The sequence below is a fragment of the Rattus norvegicus genome, chromosome 9 (assembly GCF_021556685.1).
Source record: "Rattus norvegicus strain SHRSP/BbbUtx chromosome 9, alternate assembly SHRSP_T2T, whole genome shotgun sequence".
NCBI lineage: Eukaryota > Metazoa > Chordata > Mammalia > Rodentia > Muridae > Rattus > Rattus norvegicus.
Window position 1 is genome coordinate 29,771,281 of NC_141542.1, and position 20,569 is coordinate 29,791,849.

Sequence of the window (20,569 nt, forward strand, 5' to 3'; positions counted from 1 at the left end):
GAGAGATGGCTTTTAAGAGCACTGGCTGTTCTTGTAGAGGACCAGGGATCAATTCCAATAGCCACATGGCCGCTCACAACTGCTTGTAACTCCTCTTCTGGCCTCTGTGGACACGGTATCCATGTGGTGCACATATATACGTGTAGCCAAAATATCCATACACGTAAAAAAGAATTATTAAGCTACTTATATATCCTTTAGATATATATTTTAGAGAGTTTTTAGAGATATTTTAGAAAAATTTCTAAAAAAGAATTATCAAGATCCTATGAGGTCAGCGAAATGATCGGATTACACTCAAGCTGATGAACTGAGTTTGATTTCCAGAACCCATGTGAAGGGCGAGGCTGGTGTCGCACATATGGATCCCAGCCCTCATAAGGTGAGGTGGCAGTGGAGACTGGAGACATGCCATGCTCATGGGTCACGGCAGAGACACTGAGACCTGCCTCAAAAACCAAGTGGAAAGAGAGCAGCGACTCCTACAAGTTGTCCTCTGTCCACCTCGCATGTGCACACACCACTAAATAAATGTAACTATGTATGTGCATATATTATGTATGCACATATAATCATATGTATGTACATATACATATATATGTGTGTATATTACATATTATACACACCTGAATGAATGTAAGTATATATGTGTACATACATATATACTATATATATCACACACACATACATATGCAATGTTTTTTTTTTTTTCTTTTTTTTCGGAGCTGGGGACCGAACCCAGGGCCTTGCGCTTGCTAGGCAAGCGCTCTACCACTGAGCTAAATCCCCAACCCCCATATGCAATGTTTTAAAGAGGATTTCAAGGGGTTGGGGATTTAGCTCAGTGGTAGAGCGCTTGCCTAGCAAGCGTAAGGCCCTGGGTTCGGTCCCCAGCTCCGAAAAAAAGAACCAAAAAAAAAAAAAAAAAGATGATTTCAAGACTGTGGGAAGCTCTGACTGCCTTGGAGAAAAGCTGGAGACCACGGTGGGGAGGAGTCACGCACTGCACCTTTAGGAGATGCTGAATACATGACCTGTGCAGACAGACATGCTGCATTCAAAACCAAATGGTGGCTAGAAAGAGAAACATAATGTAAAAGATAGCCAGCAAGTTAAGAGTATGAAGAAAATAAGAAGTCAGTAATCACTTTTCTTATGTGTCCTGGAAAGCCAGTGCTGCACATGGATAAAGCAGACAGCCATTTCTATGGATTGATGGAAAGGAATAAGACCAGATCTTCCTAAACTGCCTAAAAGTCACCAGTACAAGTTAAGACCTTTAACAAGTCTAATTTTTAGTGTGTGTGTGTGTGTGTGTGTGTGTGTGTGTGTGTGTGTGCGCGCGCGCGCGTGCGCATGCAGGTTCATGTGTGCCAGGGCATGTGTTTGGAGAACAGAGGACAACTTCTGGAGTCAGTCCTTGCCTTGGGTGTGTATGCAGGCTGGTGGGCCTGTAACTCGGGCTCACTCTTCTGTTTCTGCCCGCCCTGTCTTAGGAGTGCTGGATGCAGACTCATGATACTGAATCCTACTTTTTGCAGGCTCTGAGAACTGAACTAGAGCCATCCAATTCTGTAAAGCATTCTTCTACCTGCTGAGCCATCTCACCAATAATAAATGCTTCTGTTTATGTGAAGTAGTCATGAGGGTGGGGAAAAGGTGTTCAGGAAATGAGAATTTGGGTAGATGAATTACAGTGAACAAGAGTGCAGAGGAATGCAGTGAGGCCTAGGGAAGGTGTGCATCACGATGACTGGCGTGTGAAGAGGACTGAGAACGCTGTAGCAGTGACTGTGCTGGTGTGCGCCTTAATCCCAGTCCCCAGAGCCTAGAGTCTGTGAACAAAACAAATGTGAGTCATAGTGAAATCCTCAAAACCCCCCGATAGCAGTCCAAAGGGGCTAAAAAATAACCCAAAAGTTGGTCCCTACCTTGTTGTTAGAGGAAGGGTTTGAGGGTGACAGCTCTTTTTCTGGGCTCTTAGATTTTTCTTTCTCAGGCTTCTCTGTAGACTCTTTACTGTCATTTGCAGATTTCAGAGATTTATCAAAGATGTCAATTCCCAAGATCTGGGCCACCTTGTCCAGCTCAGACTGTTTCTTTCCCGCTTCTTCTGTCTCCTTGTGCAGCTCTGCGATGTCCTTCATGATACCCTCCTGCAGCCGGCTCACCTCCATCAGAAGGGGGTCTTTGTGACCATCCTTCTCCCTTCGCTTCTTACGCAACATCTCCCCTGAACGGTCAAATGTTTACCAAAAGAAATCTAAGAAATGACAAACTAAAAAAATTCATTTTCTGGGGTTGGGGATTTAGCTCAGTGGTAGAGCGCTTGCCTAGCAAGCACAAGGCCCTGGGTTCAGTCCCCAGCTCCGAAAAAAAGAAAAGAAAAAAAATTCATTTTTTAAAATTTATAAGTAGCAATTTATAAAGCTGTATGGTTACAAAATCATTTTGTACCAAAAACCTTAAAAGCAAGTAACACTTTTCATATGGGGTTAGTGTGAGGAAGTCTCAGTAAAGGTGAAGGCAAGAAAGCACATTCTCTTGTGGACAATGATAATCAGGTCAGGCTGACGGGCAGGACCTCGGGGACCCTGGGGACTCTCCCGGGTGTCACACATAGGCAGGTCGGGACGTACGTGTATCCCAAACAGATGATCTGACCTCATCTAATTTAAGAACATTCTACCAGTTTGTGTAATGACTTGATGCCTAATATTATTTCTTGTTTTCAAGTTGATTCATGGATCAACCCTTATGGAATAAAATAAGTAAGCTTTTCATCTTACGCAACACAGCTTCAGACAGAAACAATTATCTTTTTCTGTTCTCTACCCTTTCATACTATTATCCAGTTGCAGTGTTTAGAAGCATTTTTTTTCTTTCACTGCATATGTGAATTCTTAAAAGCACAGATGAAGAAACAGAAGAAATAGCACATGTCTGGAATCCCACTACTTTGAAGATGCAGACAGGAGTATCAGGATTTCAAAATCCTCCTGAGCTACACAGTGAATATGAGGCTAGTGTGGGTTACATGAGAGCTTGTTCACAAAAAATAAAAAACAACAATGCCAGTCTGGTCTACAGTTGGGGTTCCAGGACAGCCAGGGTTGTTACACAGAGAAACCCTTTCTCTAACAAACAAACAAACAAACAACAAAAATAAGAGAAGAGGAGGAGAGAGGGAACGACATATAAAGTAAGGTATCCCAGAACACTGTGGGCTAAAGAGAAAGCTCTCCAAAATGATGAGGGGACACAGAAAGGACACTATAGTCCACTCAACATGGCTCCCGCCAGCTAAATTTGGGCAACGTGGAGCATGTAAGTAAACAATGACAATGACAATGATAACCTACTATCACTGAATGAACACATACTCACACAAATGACTAAACAAATTGGGACAAGGGTTAGAAGTTCCTCATTGAAACAGAAACCCATCCTCCTGCAAAGGCGTGTTTTTGGTTCCCTGTCCTTGGCCATGTAAGAATTGGAAGCAAAGAAATATGGTGGATTTGGAAAGGTCTGGGACCACCTTGCCCCACAGGCTCAGGATCCCACAGAGGAGCAATTAAAACAAACAAACAAAACAGGAATCCACTACAAAGAAGGAACAACAAAAATGAAAAAAAAATCACTCAACAACCATCAAAGTAAGGTTTGCAGGTTAGAAACATTAATTAAAGTGGTGGGAAGAAGGGGTTGGGGATTTAGCTCAGTGGTAGAGCGCTTGCCTAGGAAGCGCAAGGCCCTGGGTTCGATCCCCAGCTCCGAAAAAAAGAACCAAAAAAAAAAAAAAAAAAAAAAAAAGTGGTGGGAAGAAGCTTTACGAGTGACTTTTACCACAGTCTCAAAGATTTCCCAAGATACTCCTGTCATGAATTTGGCATTCCTTTTGTTATAGTCTTACCAAAAATGCCTAAAGTCAATCATAAACATCAGATAAACTAAAATTATGAGATATTCTATAAAATACATGACCTTTTCTAAAATATCAAATTATGACTAGGGTGGCTCAGAAACTATTGTTATTAAAAGGGGAAAGACTAACAGACAACTGAGCATGATGGATAACCTTTCAATTTCTTTTTCTATAAAGGACAGTAATAAAACAATTAGTAAAATATAAATAAGATTGCTAGGCTAGATAGTACGATTAATTTCCTAATTTTAAAAATCTTTTTGCAGCTGGGCATGGTGGCACACGCCTTGAATCCCAGCACTGGGGATACAGAGGCAGGTGGATCTCTGTGAGTTTGAGGTCACCCTGGTCTACAAAGAGAGTTCCAAGACAGCCAGCACTGTTACACAGAGAAATCTTGTCTCTTTCTTTTTTTTTTTTTTTTTGGTTCTTTTTTTTTTCTTTTTTTTCCGGAGCTGGGGATCGAACCCAGGGCCTTGCGCTTCCTAGGCAAGCGCTCTACCACTGAGCTAAATCCCCAACCCCGAGAAATCTTGTCTCAATAAACCAAACAGACAAACAAACTTTTTACATGTGTGTATGTGTGTGCATATGTTCCTATGTGTGAGTACAGGCATACACATCTTACTGGAGTGGAGGTCAAAGGGCAACAACCTTGGGTGTTAGCCCCCATCTTCCATTTTGCTTGAGACCTCTTTTGCTACATACAGCAGGCTTCTGGGGACTCTCTTGTTTCTGCCTCCCATCTCAAGATAGAGATGCTGAGATCACAGGCGTGTGCCACTGCATCTAACTCTCTGTGGGTTCTCAGAACCCAGACTCAGATGCTCACACTTGCTGTAGCCCTGAACCATCATCACCTTATCCATAATTTTCTGGTTTTGATTAGTGTATTGCATACGTGAATTATTATTTGGAAATATATACTGAAGTTCTCAAGGGTATCATATCTACAACTTTCTCTAAAAGAGTTCAGGAAAAATTACACACTTAGTGGCAGGCATGGTGGCAAACACTTTTAAGCCCAGCACTTGGAGGCAGAAGCAGGAGACTCTCTAAGTTCAATGCCAGCCTGACCTACAAAGTGAGTTCTAGGACAGCCAGGGCTACACAGAGAAAGCCTGACTCAATAAACAAAAGCAACAACAACAACAAATTACACACTCGAATACAAATGGAGGAAGAAAGGGGAAGAGAGTGAATAAGAACAGAATACATGGTAAAATAATTAATAACTTGAGAGGACTACCCGAGGAGTCTTTGCATGAGTATTACAACTTTTCTCCAGGTTTATGCCCAAATTGTTTTCACTGATTCTAAGTACTAATATCTCTCCATGCGAATCTACTGCTCAACAAAGCCGCCATACAAAGGAGTTGTCTGATACCTTGTTGCTTATGGAGCCGCTCCAACTCAGTTCTGAGATAAAACATTTTCTTCTGCCGGGCTTCCTGCTCGGTTTTCAGTCTCTCTCTCTCCTCAATAACCTGTACAATAAACATGGAGAGAGTGTGACCTGAAGCTCCCAAGACAGGGTGGGAGGGCAGGGAGGGTGGAGAGAGCAGCTACAGCTGTGTTAAAGACTATAAGAGCACATGACTGAACGCCAAGCTCACAGAGTCAAAACGTTAAGACCAGAAGAACTCTACCACTATGAGCTAGTTTTACTCCCTCTGAAAGTCAACTACAGCTCACACCTATGGGACTGTCTGGTCTAATATCCTTGTGACTATCAAAACCATACAACCATGTATTCTTAGCAGACCAGAATTTTCATCAGTTCAAATGCTAAGAACATCATTGAGGCCAGCCAGTGGTGGTGTACACCTTCAACCCCAGCACTTGGGAAGAAGAGGCAGGTGGATCTCTGTGAATATGAGGCCAGTCTGGTCTACAAAGCAAATTCTAGATAGCCAGGGCTGTTACAAAACAAAGCAAAACAACAAACCAAAAAATAAAAATAAAAACACACACCTCATGTATCTACATCTACAGTGGAACCTGGTACTTGTATTCCTGGACGATGGAACTCACTCTGGTTACAAAACAAATTATTCCCCTTGAAAACTGTGTTTCTGTGTTGACAGGAGCTCCTCAGCTTCCAACACCCTCCTTTTCTCCCTATTTAGCACTTGTGCTTGAATCTTAAACTTAAAGCCCAGTGTAGTGGCACACACTTCTAAATCCTAGCACTTAGGAGGTGTCTGCAAAAGACTGGAGTAAGTTCCAGCTTAGTCTGGTACACATAACAAGCTCCAGGACAGCTAGGTCCACAGAGCAAGACCTGGCCTCAAAACAAAACTCCTTCACCCGAAGTTCACATGCCTGCACACAGAAGCTTTGTAGTCAAAATGACACTTTGTTCAAACACAAGCTCAAAGCCACAATTTATCCTCTTCCTCACAACTATGCTACCAAGAAAGGTTTCAAGTAGAAGGTACCTAAAGCCACTGACAGCACCACTGGATAGACTGAACCCAGACGGAAACATAAAGAAAAGGACTGATGTGGACCTGCGCGACTTGTATTAGCTGTATTATCTATTTCATGCTATTTCAACTGCACAACACTGTCTCAGTTTTACAGCACCAACAGTGGTCAGCTACCGTGGGGCTAGAGGTGCTCAGCAGTGAGGAGCAGGTGCTGCTCTAGCAGAGAACCTGAGTTCAGTTCTTAGCACCCACATCATGCGGCTCACACTGCCTGTAACTGCAGTTCCAGGGCATTCCACATCCTCGTCTGCACTTGCTGGGCACCTGTCCACATGTGCACAAGTCCACAGACAGACAGGAACTTACGTACATAATTAAAGATAAATCTTGGGGCTGGAGAGGTAACTTGGTGGTTAAAAACAAACTGCTCGGGGTTGGGGATTTGGCTCAGTGGTAGAGCGCTTGCCTAGGAAGCACAAGGCCCTGGGTTCGGTCCCCAGCTCCGAAAAAAAGAACCAAAAAACAAAAACAAAAACAAAAAAACAAACAAACAAAAAAAAAAACAGACTGCTCTTCTAGAAAACCTGTGTTCTGCCTATTCATAGCACCTACAAAGCGGGTCACAATTGCTTATAACTCTGCAGTCCAGAGGATCGGAACCCTCTCTGGTCTCTAAAATATCAGGCACACATATAGTGCACAGATATATGTCACCCAAACACATAAAGTAAATAAATTCTTAAATTAAAACTAAAAAGAATCTTTAAAGGCCTCACCCAAGGTTACACAAGTCAGAGTAAATTTAAAGTGTAGACATAGATTGTGTATGGTGGCATATGCATTTCTCAGAACTAAGGAGACAGAGCCAGGTAGACCCTTTGAATTAGAGGCTAGTCTAGTCTACACTGAGAGTTCTAGGTCAGCCAGGAATATATAGCAAGATCCTGGTCTCAAAATAAACAAAGAAACAAAAAACAGATATAGCTGTCCTAAATTTTATGATCTTTTAATCATATTACTACCAGCTAACCGGAAAAAAAAATCAAATATGGTTTGTCTCTACTAGGCAAATGAGAAAAGCCATGTATTATCAGTCTGACTTAGTGTAAGACTCTTAAAGAGAATGTGCCCACTGTTGGAAAGATGGCTCAGTATTTAAATGCACTGGCTGCTCTTCCAGAGGTCCTGAGTTCAATTCCCAGCAAGCATACAGTGGCTCACAACCATCTGTAATAAGATCTGATGCCCTCTTCTGGGACATGAGCATCCAGGCAGACAGAAATATGCGTCTATGCATACATAAATAAAGTCAAAGAAAAAGAATTGAGAGTGTTGGGGCTGGAGAGATGGCTCAGCGGTTAAGAGCACCCGACTGCTCTTCCAGAGGTCATGAGTTCAATTCCCAGCAACCACATGGTGGCTCACAACCATCTGTAAAGAGATCCGATGCCCTCTTCTGGTGTGTCTGAAGACAGCTACAGTGTACTTATATATAATAAATAAATAAATCTTAAAAAAAAAAAAAAAAAAGAATTGAGAGTGTTGCCTTCACACTGATTTTTCAAGCCCACCTGTAATCCCAGCACTCGGGAAACAGGAGCAGGCAGATCTCTTTGAGTTCAAGGCCAGCCTGGTCTAGAGTAAGTTCCCAGGGAGGCGGGGAGGGCGTGAGGGGTGGAGGGGGGAGCACTCAGTCTCTAAATATTTTTTTTCCTTAAAGTTTTGTCTTCATTTAAAGTTAAGACTGTCAATGAAATTTAAGGTTGAAGTTCAAAATATCTGAACACCATAGAAAATTAAAATAGTTTTTGTCTTCCAAGAACTAAATTTCTTTAAAATGGATAAAAGACGAGACTGTAAGACACTTTAAGGTTTGAAGCCTCTGCCATCAGTGTCTTCAGACCACTGACAGGAGAAAAAAGGTCAGCCTTCAGAGCGGGATGTAATGGTCAGACTTTTTGTTTCGTGAGTGACAAAACAGGAGAAGCTCACGGGGCTATTGCATACATACTTGGATAATGTTGTAAACACAAATGCCTTATACATTCTTACCCCCTCTAAACAAACAGGTACAAACTACCCTGATAAAATAGCAAAGTCAGGCATAAGAGGACTAGAGCTGACATTTACCTTCTGCTTCTGTGAGGCACGGTTCTTCTCATCGGAGATCTTCTTTGGATTATATCTTATGAGCGATGGAATGGACACGCGAACAGGAATTCGCTTCACAGAAATGGAGCCTAGTACTGGTATTTCTTGTTTGGGCTTTGCAGGAGTCACAGTGGGGATCACCCGGAGATTGGGACGACTTCGAGTAGCTTGTTTGGTTACTGGTATTAGCCTGTGTGGGTCAGATAAAGGGTGGCTTGGGGGCTGAGAGGCAGGATACATAGGCCACCTTGAGGCTGCGTATGCCATGTAGTGCCTGTAAGCATCAAAAGAGGCAGGGGGAATGACAGTTCCCTGATAATTTGGAGATATCCGAGTTGCAGCAAACTGAGAGGCCCTTGGTATATGAAACTGAGATAAAGCGGCAGAGTGAGGAAGTCTAATTGGGGTAGATGGGGCTGATGGCAACATGCAGCGAACAGCAACAGATGACTGGAACCCACTGCCAACTACCTCTGCTCCTGAAACATGACCCACTGGACGGTCAGACTTAAGGAATGGAGGGCTATTTTTTGTGCGTAAGTAAGAATCCACCAGGGAAGCTGGGTGTGGATGAGAAACTTCTGGGGACTGAGTACTGCTGTGATGTGCTTCCCTACTCTCTGGTCTGTGAGGATCTGATGAGTGCCAATCAGTTGTGAAACTATGGTCAACTGAGGAACAGCGGTCAGCTGAAAAGTGTCGGTCAGCTGACGAACGTCGGTCAGCTGAGGAGCGTGATGATGGTTTCTTGCCATGAAGTCTTTCCTGGGTGCGTGCAGCCAATTTACCAATTTCTGCTACTCCAATATCCAGCCCTATGGTCTTAAGCAAGTCATGAATCTTGGCATATTCTGGATTGCTCTCTTCTAGTGATTCTAGCTTTACGGCTGGAGTTGAGGGTAGAGAGTTTGACTTCTGTCTTGTACCTGTACTCTCTGCGTCCTCCAGGGACTTAGGTGGAGACTCTGACTTTATATCCTCCTCCTCTTCATCCCCATAGAGAAATTTCTCCTCATCCTCTATATCTGGGAAGCTACGTCTTCTTTTTTCCTGTGTACTGGTAGGATCAGCCAACATGCTCAGAATTCGAGAAAAGCCACTGCCATCCTGGCTAGCTCTCTCATGGGGCAGTAAGAAGTCTGTCTGTTGCTCCAGTCCCTCAGCCTTCAAGTCCAATTTTTCCTTAAAGCACAGAAAACTGTCAAATTTTTCACTGTTGTCTTTAGGTATCTCACGGAGGGGACCCCACTGGTATAGGTTACTCTGAGGCTCCTTCAAGTCAGCCTCCACTGTAGTCCCCTTGTTTTCAATTTCTGAAGTAAAAGCAGCAATAGCGTCACTCAGTGGAAGAGGTGAGTGTTCAGAATACAGAGGGCGATCCTCACAGGAGCTGGTGCCGCTGGAAAAGCTCTCAAGCTGCAAACACAAACACGCTGATTTAGCATCTGTGAGGCATCACGGAGCACGAGTAACTGAGATAAACACTTCCTGAATAGGGGAAATATGTATAGACAAAAAGAAAAGTGATATTAGCTAAGTTCAAGAAACAAGTCCTCCCTCCAATGCTCTCTGCTAGAGAAGGAGAAAGAGGAACTCAGTAACTGAGTGATCTGGACCGTTACCCGTGCGCTTTTGTCCTTATCAAGGAATTTGAATTTAAAAGGATTTTAGCCATTTTCTAGCTTGTTTTGCTTTTATTTTTTAAGAACTGTATTGTCGTTGTTGTTGTGGGAGTGAGAGGTGTCTGACTATATGGGTGCACAGCAGCAGTGTGTGCAGGGGAGGAACGTAAGCACATGTATGCATGAGCATGGGGGGGAGGGGAGTGTGTGAATATATGGACAGGTATGACCAATGTGTGGGTGTGGGAGGGAGGGAGGGAAGGGGAGGGGAGGAAGAGAGGGAAGGAGAGAGGCAGGTAAATATACAGACACACATGAGCACTGTGTATGTGTGAATTTTCAGGAGTTAGGGTCTGGGAATCAAACTCAGGCCATCAGGTTTGCCCCAGCCCTATGTAGCTCAGGCTGACCTTAACTCTCAATGTGCTCTAACAGTCGGTCCTTGAGACCATGTACTAGTCTCTCAGCTGCTGGGACTATGGGTGTGTGCCATTCCACCCAACTTGTTTTCCTATTTATTGATGACCAAAAGAAAAAAACACACAAGTCAGACTACTCTGGAGACAGGAAACTCTAGAACTCTAACTAATTGGCCTCTTTTTGTTTCTCTAAGTGCTTCCTCAGTACTTGCTCAAAAGCCTTTAGTCAAACTAGTACTGTTGCCTGACTGTCTTTTCATAGGAAGGAGAAACAAAGTCAAGGCCAGGAATGTTATTTCTCTAAAATGTACACAGGAAGTTGATGGTTCCAAAACAGAATCATTTCATTTCTAGTCTAATGGCCTAAAACTCCTAAGTTGTCTTCTCCTAAAGAGAGTAAAACAAAACAAACAAAACAGGATTATCTTGTCCTTTGCCCTCAAGCTTCATTTATAAGAAATTCACATTCAGAGATTCCTATAGTGCTACTACATTTAAAGAAGGAAAAAGACCAAGGCGGAAACTCTAAAATGCATTTAGAAAGCAACCTGGCGGCAGAAGGCCTTGGTGATGAGCCTACAGTCTGAGAGTCCTAAACGGGGCTGCTCACTGTGACGCCTAAAGTGTCAGCACAGCAGTGTTACAGAAACTCAGCAGAGACCTGCAAGGACGGCTTCATGTCCACTTCAATTCGTTTCTTCAGAATGGACTTCTTGGGCATCACAGGTATTTCCTCAGATCGATGCAAAGAATATCCAGGCTCTGCTGTTGTTAGGACACCTGACAACCCAGGGATGGAGCAGCCAGTCTGACCATCATCAACACCCGCTAGCTCTTGACTCAAGCTCCTACTTTGCTCCTCCTCTTCCTCTCGCTTTCGCCTGGCAAGGTCCAGTTCTCGGAACTCAGGGTCGAGAAACCTAGGGCTTGGGCTGCTTCTTCGCTGTCGATAGTTTCGAGTCCCAGAAGTAAAACCTGAGTGATCCCCTCCTGTGCTATGGGCCTTCTCTAGGTTATCATAACGGGGCCTTTTGGCCTCCCTGCTTCTCTCCTCAGATCGTACAGAATAGGAAGAGCTTTTAAGTTTGTCTCTGTTCCGTTCTGTTCCCCTCAACAGTTCATCATGACAACGGCTCTGGGGACTATACTCAGATCGATTCAGAAAAGTTTCTCTTGTTGGGTAGTCCTCATCAAGTTGTCCCAAGAAGGGACTAAGTGGCCCTTCCTCCCGAGAAATATATCGTTCAAGTCCCCGAGAGCACTGGGAGCTTCGAGTGAAGACAGAATCATCAGTCAGGTCATCCCTGAGGAAAGAAACAACATCACTGAATATATTGAACTTGGAGAGAAAAAGGCTGGACAATGCTAGGATAATATAATTTAGTAAGAAGACCATAGAATTCTTAAAGCAAAAGTAAATAATTATGAAATCCAAAGACAGATTACACACGAAACATTTCCTCTCCCTCTCTCGGGGTCAGGAAATGTCACAAGCAGCTTTAGACGCTAATCAAGAGGTGCTACTACTAGTACAGCTAACAGAATTCTTAGGCTGCTTTTAAATTAGCCTGAGGACATAGAATATCACATACACCAGAGCTCAGGAGATACAAAGCCATCACAGAGAGTCAAAAAAAATGGTTCATCGGTGTATACTATCTTCTACCAGACCCAAGTTTAGTTCCAGTACCCATGTACAATGTCTTACTCCAATTTTAGGAGATTGGTAGCCTCTTCAGATTGAGGATGCCTGTGTTCACATGAACATACACAGAAACACACACACACACACACACACACACACACACACACACACACACACACGTGAAAAGTAAAAATAAACCTTAAAAAGCCACAGAGAGTCCTAAATGACACTTGACTAGCTAGACCAGGTAAAGGAGCCTACACCTCTAATCCCAGCACCAGGGAGGCAGGCTGATCTCTGAGCTCCATGGCTACAAACTTGTCTTGGAAAATAGAAAAGCAAACAGATTGGAAAGATGGTCACTGGTTAAAAGCACTGGATTTTCTTCTAGAGGACCTGTGGGCATGGGTTTGACTCACAGCACCAGTGGTTCACAACCATCTACCTATAACTTCAATGTCAGGGGATTCAATGTCTTTTTCAGGCCTCCTCCTCAGACACCATGCACACCCACAGTACAGACATACACCCATACACATAAATATAAAATTTAAAAACAAAACAATAACAAAAAACCTGACTAGCTCTTTGTCAGGACTAGCAGCCCTGGCATTACCTAATAATTTTAAACAGACATGATGGTGAGCATCTGTAATACTGGTAAGAGTACTGAGTTCAGAACCAACCTGGGCTCTAGCAACTTTTGAGAACAGATTGGCTAGAGGACACTAACTCAAAAACACAACAGAATGACAAGAACTATATATATAAAATAGGGGGGAGAGTGTGTTTCTTAGCTCTATCCCAGGCCTATTGGACTATAGTTTGAATTTTAATGAGATTTCCAGGTGATCCGTATGTGATTTGTAAGTTTGAAAAACAACATTCAAAAACAATGGTCTTCAAGCTTTGTCTATGGTTTAGGGTTGTTTCTTTTTCTTTCTTTTTTTTTTAAGATTTATTTATTTTATTTATATAAGTACACTGTAGCTGTCTTTAGACACAGCAGAAGAGGGTGTTGGATTCCATTACAGATGGTTGTGAGCCACCATGTGGTTGCTGGGAATTGAACTCAGGACCTCTGGAAGAGCAGCAGCCAGTGCTCTTAACCTCTGAGCCATCTCTTCAGTCCTAGGGTTATTTCTTAATCTATTTTGCTCTCCTTAGCTGTGCAAGGAATAGAATCTGAGTCTCCATTATCTAACAGGTAAGTACCTATCACTGAGCATATGTATTTCCAGCCCACAGAGATTCTACAAAGCACTTAGGAGCTTCCTAAAGGAAGAGCTAGGAAAGTAGTCAAAGAGGTCCTAGACTCCCCACTCATCTAAGCTGGACCAATCCCAACTTCATGTCTACACACTCAAGCCTGACCTATTTCTCCTGCAGGAAAGTTCACTGTAACAACAACTAAGACTGCTCTGATCACGCTCCTTCCTGCCTTGCCTGGATAACTATTATAGGACCCAGCAGTACGTGATGCTCTAGCTCACTGTGTATTCTTATTGTTCAGAAACACAAAGGTCTCAGACCTTTGCAGCATAAAAATCAAAATTCAGGATGAGGTAGTTTTCCTTCTAGCCTATTTGGCAGCACTATGGCCACAGAGCTTTTAAGACCCAAATCACAGGATTCTGATATAAATTGTAGATAGAAATAAAGATCCTCTAGGATTTTTTTGTTTTGTTTTCCTAGACAGGGTTTCTCTCTGTAGCCCTTGCTGTCAAAGAACTAGCTTTGTAGACCAGGTTGGCCTCAAACTCGCAGAGATCTGCCTGCCTCAGCCTCCCAAGTGCAGGTTTAACTATGTGTGCCACCACTGCCCAGCTCCTTTAGGATTTTTAGAAACTGCATTAAATTTCTTTTGTATATGTACATGTCTGTTATGTATTTGGGCACATGTATTCTGTAGCACATGTGTGGAATTCACAGGACAATCTGTAGGAGTTGGTTCTCTCTGTCTACTGTGTGTATTCTAAGTAACTCAGGCCTTCAGGCTTACTGGCAAGTGCTTTTACCTGCTCAGCTATCGGTGGCCAGGGATCTTCTAGAATTTTAGAAATAAAATTTCATCTAGAAAGAAAGAAAGGAGGGAGGGAGGGAGGGAGGGAGGGAGGGAGGGAGGGGGACAGACAGGAGGGAAAAAGAAACCAGGTCATCTCAGAAGAGAGCTGAGGCAAGATTATCACTGTAAGTTTGAGACCAGACCGGATAGAATGAGTTCTAGGCCAGGCTGAGTTTTAAGGTGGAACCTAGTCTCATAAAATAAAATAAAATAAGATAAAATAAGATAAAATCTGAGACTGGAGAGATGACTTAGTGGTTAAATCACTGACTGCTCTGCTAGAGGACATGGGTTCAGGCCCTAGCACACACATGGCAGCTCACAACTGCCTATGACTCCAATCTCGGGGATCTGACACCCTCACATAGACATAGATGAAGGAAAAAATATCAATGCACATGAAATAGAAATACATCATAGAAAACTTTATAAAAAATCCAGAATGAATGATCATCCAGAGAAAATTATTAATATTGGTTTCTTTATTAAATTTTAAAGATGTATTTTAATTTGTTTATGTAGGTTCATGTGTTCTATTACCCCCAGGAAGCCAGAATTTTCGGTTCTCTGAAGCTGGAGTTACAGGCAGCAGAGCTAGAAACCTAATCTAGGTCCTGAAAGATCAGTGTAGGTTCTTAGCCACAGCGTTATCTCTACAGTTGCCCTGTTAGTGTTTCTAATAACTTTTGTGCTTTTAAAAATGACCTTTTAAAATATTAAAAAGTTTTTAGGTACATAGATGTTTCGCCTTTAAGTATGTCTTGTGTACCAAATGCAAGCATGGTGCGGTGCCACTGGAGGCCAGAAGTGGGCATCAAATGCCCTGGAACTAGAGCTACAGATAATGAGCTGCCATGTGGGTGCTCTCTAGAAGAGCCAGTGCAGCTTTCATATTCATATTCTCTTCCCCTTAAAGATTTATTTATTCTATTTATATGAGTCCACTGTAGCTGTCTTCAGACACCAGAGGAGAGCATCAGATCCCATTACAGATGGTTGTGAGCCACCCTCTGGTTGCTGGGATTTGAACTCAGGACCTCGGGAAGAGCAGTCAGTGCTCTTAACCACTGAACCATCTCTCCAGCCCCTAAACCAGTGATCCATCTCTTTAGCCCCACAGAAATTACTTTTAAAAAGAAATATGGAAGGGTTGGGGATTTAGCTCAGTGGTAGAGCGCTTGCCTAGCAAGCGCAAGGCCCTGGGTTCGGTCCCCGGCTCCGAAAAAAAGAAAGAGATATGGATAAGTTTGAGGTTTTAATGTATTACGAAACAAAATAAACTAAGAATGACCTCTGAAATCAAAAACCACTGAAATAAAGGGTTGGGGATTTAGCTCAGTGGTAGAGCGCTTGCCTAGCAAGCGTAAGGCCCTGGGTTCAGTCCCCAGCTCCGAAAAAAAGAAAAAAAAAAAAAAACACTGAAATAAAAATTTTATTCTATCAAATATAAAGACACCTATTTTCAGGAAGAAACGTTTATGAGTTTACTATCACCAAAGAACCAACCAACAAGTCTCATGTTAGTGCAGGAGAAAGACCCCATAAACTGTACGTATAGTAGCAAGGTCACCTATGTTCTACTCCTCACTACAAGTAGTACCTATCACCACCAAATGAAACATTAACTCAAGATCTAACAGGGTATTAATTACCAAGAAGCTACAGATAAGATGGGCCTCATAAAAGCCTTGGTACAGACTCAGAAATCTGCCTAGCGAATGGGGGATATAATAGAAGACCCAAGAAAAGTTAGAAAATAACAAACCAGAAGTTATCATGTAAAATATAGTCCAGAGTCAGATGCTTATTAGAAATTCAATCTTCTTAAGGACTCCCAGGGGTTAAAAGAGAACTGGCTGTCATAAGAGACAGCTCCAGAGCTAAGAAGATGATTCAATGAGCACTTGCTATTTTTCCAGAGAATCTGGGTTTAGTCTCTAGCACCTATACAGAAGCTCACAACCATCTGAATCCAGTTCTAGGGCATCCAAAATAGACACTGGACATGCAAGCGGTACATATGTATATAGACATACAGGTAGACATTCAAGACACACAAAATTTTAAATTAAAAAAAGTGAGTAATAAAAAGAATCACAATTGTTAGTTAGTGGTGACACACAGCTTTAATCCCAGCACTCAGGAGGCAGAGGCAAGCAGATCTGTAAATTTAAGGTCAACCTGGTCTATAGAGATAGTTCCAAGACAGCTAGGGTTACACAGAGAAACCTTGTCATGAAAAAAACCAAAAGCAAACAAACAAAAACAAATCACAATTGCCTTTAGCCTAGAACAGTACAGTGACAGAAACTCTAAAACCTTTGGCTAAGCTGGACATGGTGGCACACAACTTTAATCCCAACAATCGGGAGGCAGAAGGAGGAGAATCTAAGTGAGTTCTAGGCCAGCCTAGAGTACATATTAAGTTCCAAGACAGCAAGGACTAGACAGTGAGATTGTTTTTAAACAGCAGCAGCAGCAGCAGCCGCCTTGGCTAAGATCAATTGGTTTTATTTTGGTTTTAGTTTTTTTGAGACACAGTTTCCCTGTGTAGCCCTGGCTGTTCTGGAACTCACTCTGTAGACCAGGCTGGCCTTGAACTCAGAAATCTCCTACCTCTACCTCCCAAGTGCCAGGATTAAAGGTGGAGTCACCACCACTCAGCTGGCTCTTATATGCACATTTAAAATCATTCGGGAGTGAAGTTAATAGAAGTTTATATAAAAACAAGAGGTTTGCTGGTCAGTGGTGGCACACACCTTGCTCCACTCAGGAGCACTTGGGAGGCAGAGGCAGGTAGATTGCTGTTAAGTTGAGGCCCGCCTGATCTACAGATCAAGTTCCAAGACAGCCAGGGCTACTTGGAAAAAAAAAAATTAGATGTGGGTAATAGGAGAATGAGGGCTCACTGTACTTTAGTCTTTATTTTTAAAAAATTATTTTTATTAGCATACATTAGTTGTATAAAGCAACACATATTGACATTCCCTATAGGAATAATGTATTTTGATTATATTCCCCCATTACTCCTTTTTATCCCTTTCACCTCTCCTACTGATCATTTCCTAGCACCAAATACTATTCTATTTTTTGTGTCTGTTTACAAATTTCCATTAAATTTAAAATGTAAGGCTAGAGGTATAGCTCAATGACAGTGTTTGCCTAGCACACACAGGCATTGGGGTTAGTTTTGTAGTATCAGGGGATACCACAAAAGCAAAATAAATATCTATTCTGGCCGTGGTTCTCAACCTATAGCTGCAATCCCTTTGGGGGTTGAATGACCCTTTCACAGGGGTCGAAAATCAGTATCTTGCATATCAGATATTTACAATTTATAACAGTAGCACTAAAAATAATTCTATGATTGGGGTCAGCACATGAGTACTGTATTACAGGGTTGCAGCATTAGGAAGGGTGAGAACCACCAAGAAGCTTGAATAACAACATTTATAGTAGAGTTGTGTATAATAACTGAGAGAACAGACAACCCAATGACCATCACCCACTTACTGATAGTGACTAAACAGAACTTGGTATGTGCATACAATGAAATTTATTGGCAATAAAAAGAAACACCATAAACATGATCAACCTTAAAACATGTAAAAGCTAGTCACAAAGAGTCATACATTATATGAAAAGCCAAATTCATAAAGTAGGAAGTAACTTAAAGATTGCCTAGAACTGACATAAGGGTAAGGGGAGTAAAGGGTAAGTGTATAAGGATTCCTCCAGACATAATGAAATGTTCTAGAGTGTACTGTACTGATAGATACACAACTCTGTGAATGAATGTGTCTTAGTGTCCAAGTGTCTTAGAATTTTCCACTCAACCTATTCTCACTCCCTTTTTAGAATAAGTTGCAGTCCTCTAGAAGGCTGGTAAGGTAAGACCACAATCTTGATAACTTGGTGTGCTGGCTACTCTTATGTTGACACAAGCTAGAGTCATAAGACGGAACCTCAATTAAGAAAATGTCTCCATATTTTTGAGCTGCATGCAAGCATGTGGAGCATTTTCTTAACTAGTGATTGATGGGGAAGGGCCCAGCCTATGGTGGATGGAGCTGGTGGTCGTGGCTAAGCAGACTAAGCAAGTCATGAGAAGCAAGCCAGTAACACCCTTCCACAGCCTCTACATCAGCTCCTGCCTCCAGGGTCCTGCCCAGACTGAGTTCCTGTCCTGACTTCCTTCAGTGATGGACTACAATGTGGATAGGTAAGCCAAATCCCATCCTTTCCTTTCCAATTTTGCTTTTGGTCATGGTGTTTCAACATAACAGAAATCCTAACTAAGTCACTTGGCTGTTACCTAAAAACCTAATACTTGACAGATTCAATAAAAGAGAAAAAATTTGGGGGACGGGGGTCTTGAGAAATAAAATGAACATGGTGCATTAGAATAGCTGTGAAGGTCTGTGCATATAGAAGGTCTGGTCTATAGATATAAAAGGTCTGTAGATATGGAAGGTATGTAGATGATATGGAAGGTCTCTACATATGGAAGATCCATACATATGGAAGGTGTGTACATATGGAAGGTGTGTACGTATGGAAGGTGTGTACATATGGAAGGTGTGTACACATGGAAGGTGTGTACATATGGAAGGTGTGTACATATGGAAGGTGTGTACATATGGAAGGTGTGTACATATGGAAGGTGTGTACACATGGAAGGTGTGTACATATGGAAGGTGTGTACATATGGAAGGTGTGTACACATGGAAGGTGTGTACATATGGAAGGTGTGTACATATGGAAGGTGTGTACATATGGAAGGTGTGTACACATGGAAGGTGTGTACATATGGAAGGTGTGTACATATGGAAGGTGTGTACACATGGAAGGTGTGTACATATGGAAGGTGTGTACATATGGAAGGTGTGTACACATGGAAGGTGTGTACATATGGAAGGTGTGTACATATGGAAGGTGTGTACACATGGAAGGTGTGTACATATGGAAGGTGTGTACATATGGAAGATCTCTACATATGGAAGGTGTGTACACATGGAAGGTGTGTACACATGGAAGGTGTGTACACATGGAAGGTGTGTACACATGGAAGGTGTGTACATATGGAAGGTGTGTACACATGGAAGGTGTGTACACATGGAAGGTGTGTACATATGGAAGGTCTGTACATATGGAAGGTGTGTACATATGGAAGGTGTGTACATATGGAAGGTCTGTACATATGGAAGGCGTGTACATATAGAAGGTCTGTACATATGGAAGGTCTGTACATATGGAAGGCGTGTACATATAGAAGGCATGTACATATGGAAGGTCTGTACATATAGAAGGTCTGTGAAAAGCTATGTGTACCTGAGTACAGCTGGCCTTGAGGGCCAGAAGTAGACGCTGGATTCCTTGGAACTGGAGTTACAGCTCTGCAGTTGGTTGTGAGTTGTTAGACATGGGTTCTAGAAACTAAACTCCTGTCCTGTGCAAGAGCAGCCAAGTGGTTTTAACCACTAAGTTATGTCTCTGCCTCTGAAAATGATCTGTTCAATTAGCTGAAGGCTAGATCTGCCATCAGGAAACATACTGAATTTCGCTAATGGCTCTACAACCTGATTTTACTGGACAGTAATTATCCATATGAAAAGTAATCACAGCCTAGCAGTATGGTGCACTCTGATCTCTGACTTTGAGGCAAACCTGGTCTACAGAGTTCCAGGATAGCTAAGGCTACACAGAAAAACCCTGTCCTGAAAAGACAAAGAAACCACAATCATGCAGGTGATAAAAATATAAAAACCAGTCCCACAGCTCCCATGTAGACCCTTATCTCACGTTCTCTAAAACACATGATTCTGGAAACATCTAAACACCTCATAAGGGAAATTCACTTTCTATAACTTAAAAAGAGTTGGTTATCAGACCATATATGCATAACAAAGAGGAAACGTCAGTCTAAGACCGCAAAACCCAGCAAGGAAGGAAGAGAATCACACCCTGTACCACTACCCCAGTCCACCTACTCAATCATCTCCCAAAATAGAAGCAGACGGAAGGGTAAGAACTGTTGACTCAATTAGCAATCCAGTCAGATACCCGCAGCTCTGCCTTCAGAAGCCTCAGTGCTGTTAAAGACGGCCCTCCCCGCTCCACTGCACCTACAGCCTTGGAGCTTTAAACACCACTGTCCTCAGACTTGCAGCCGTCCCAATCACTGCCTATACACTACACAATATCGACACTACTGCAATAAACACTATTTCCTTGATTAATTACTGGGAGCATTTATGAAAATCCCAATGTGTTAGACAGAGACAATGGTAAATGTGCTCTAAGATGT

At 42.4% G+C, this 20,569-nt stretch overlaps 1 protein-coding gene and 1 non-coding gene across 9 annotated transcripts in view; one reads left to right on the plus strand and one right to left on the minus strand.

The window, feature by feature from the left end:
- Zfp318 (zinc finger protein 318) overlaps positions 1-20,569 on the minus strand; it is a 38,723-nt gene that overhangs the window by 13,517 nt on the left and 4,637 nt on the right. For 7 of the 8 annotated variants that reach the window (XR_015628921.1, XR_015628920.1, XR_015628918.1 and 4 more), the window contains 4 exon segments: positions 11,214-11,856; positions 8,491-9,927; positions 5,316-5,415; positions 1,932-2,233 (listed from right to left, as the gene is read on the minus strand). Coding sequence is in view for 4 of the 8 variants with exons in the window: in NM_001427716.2 (NP_001414645.1) it covers positions 1,932-2,233; positions 5,316-5,415; positions 8,491-9,927; positions 11,214-11,856 (2,482 nt within the window). In the remaining 4 variants the exon portion in view is untranslated. 8 annotated transcript variants of the gene reach the window in all.
- On the plus strand, positions 3,447-3,571 carry LOC148003622 (small nucleolar RNA SNORA38). The gene has a single exon (XR_015630024.1). It is a non-coding gene; the product is annotated as a small nucleolar RNA SNORA38 (small nucleolar RNA).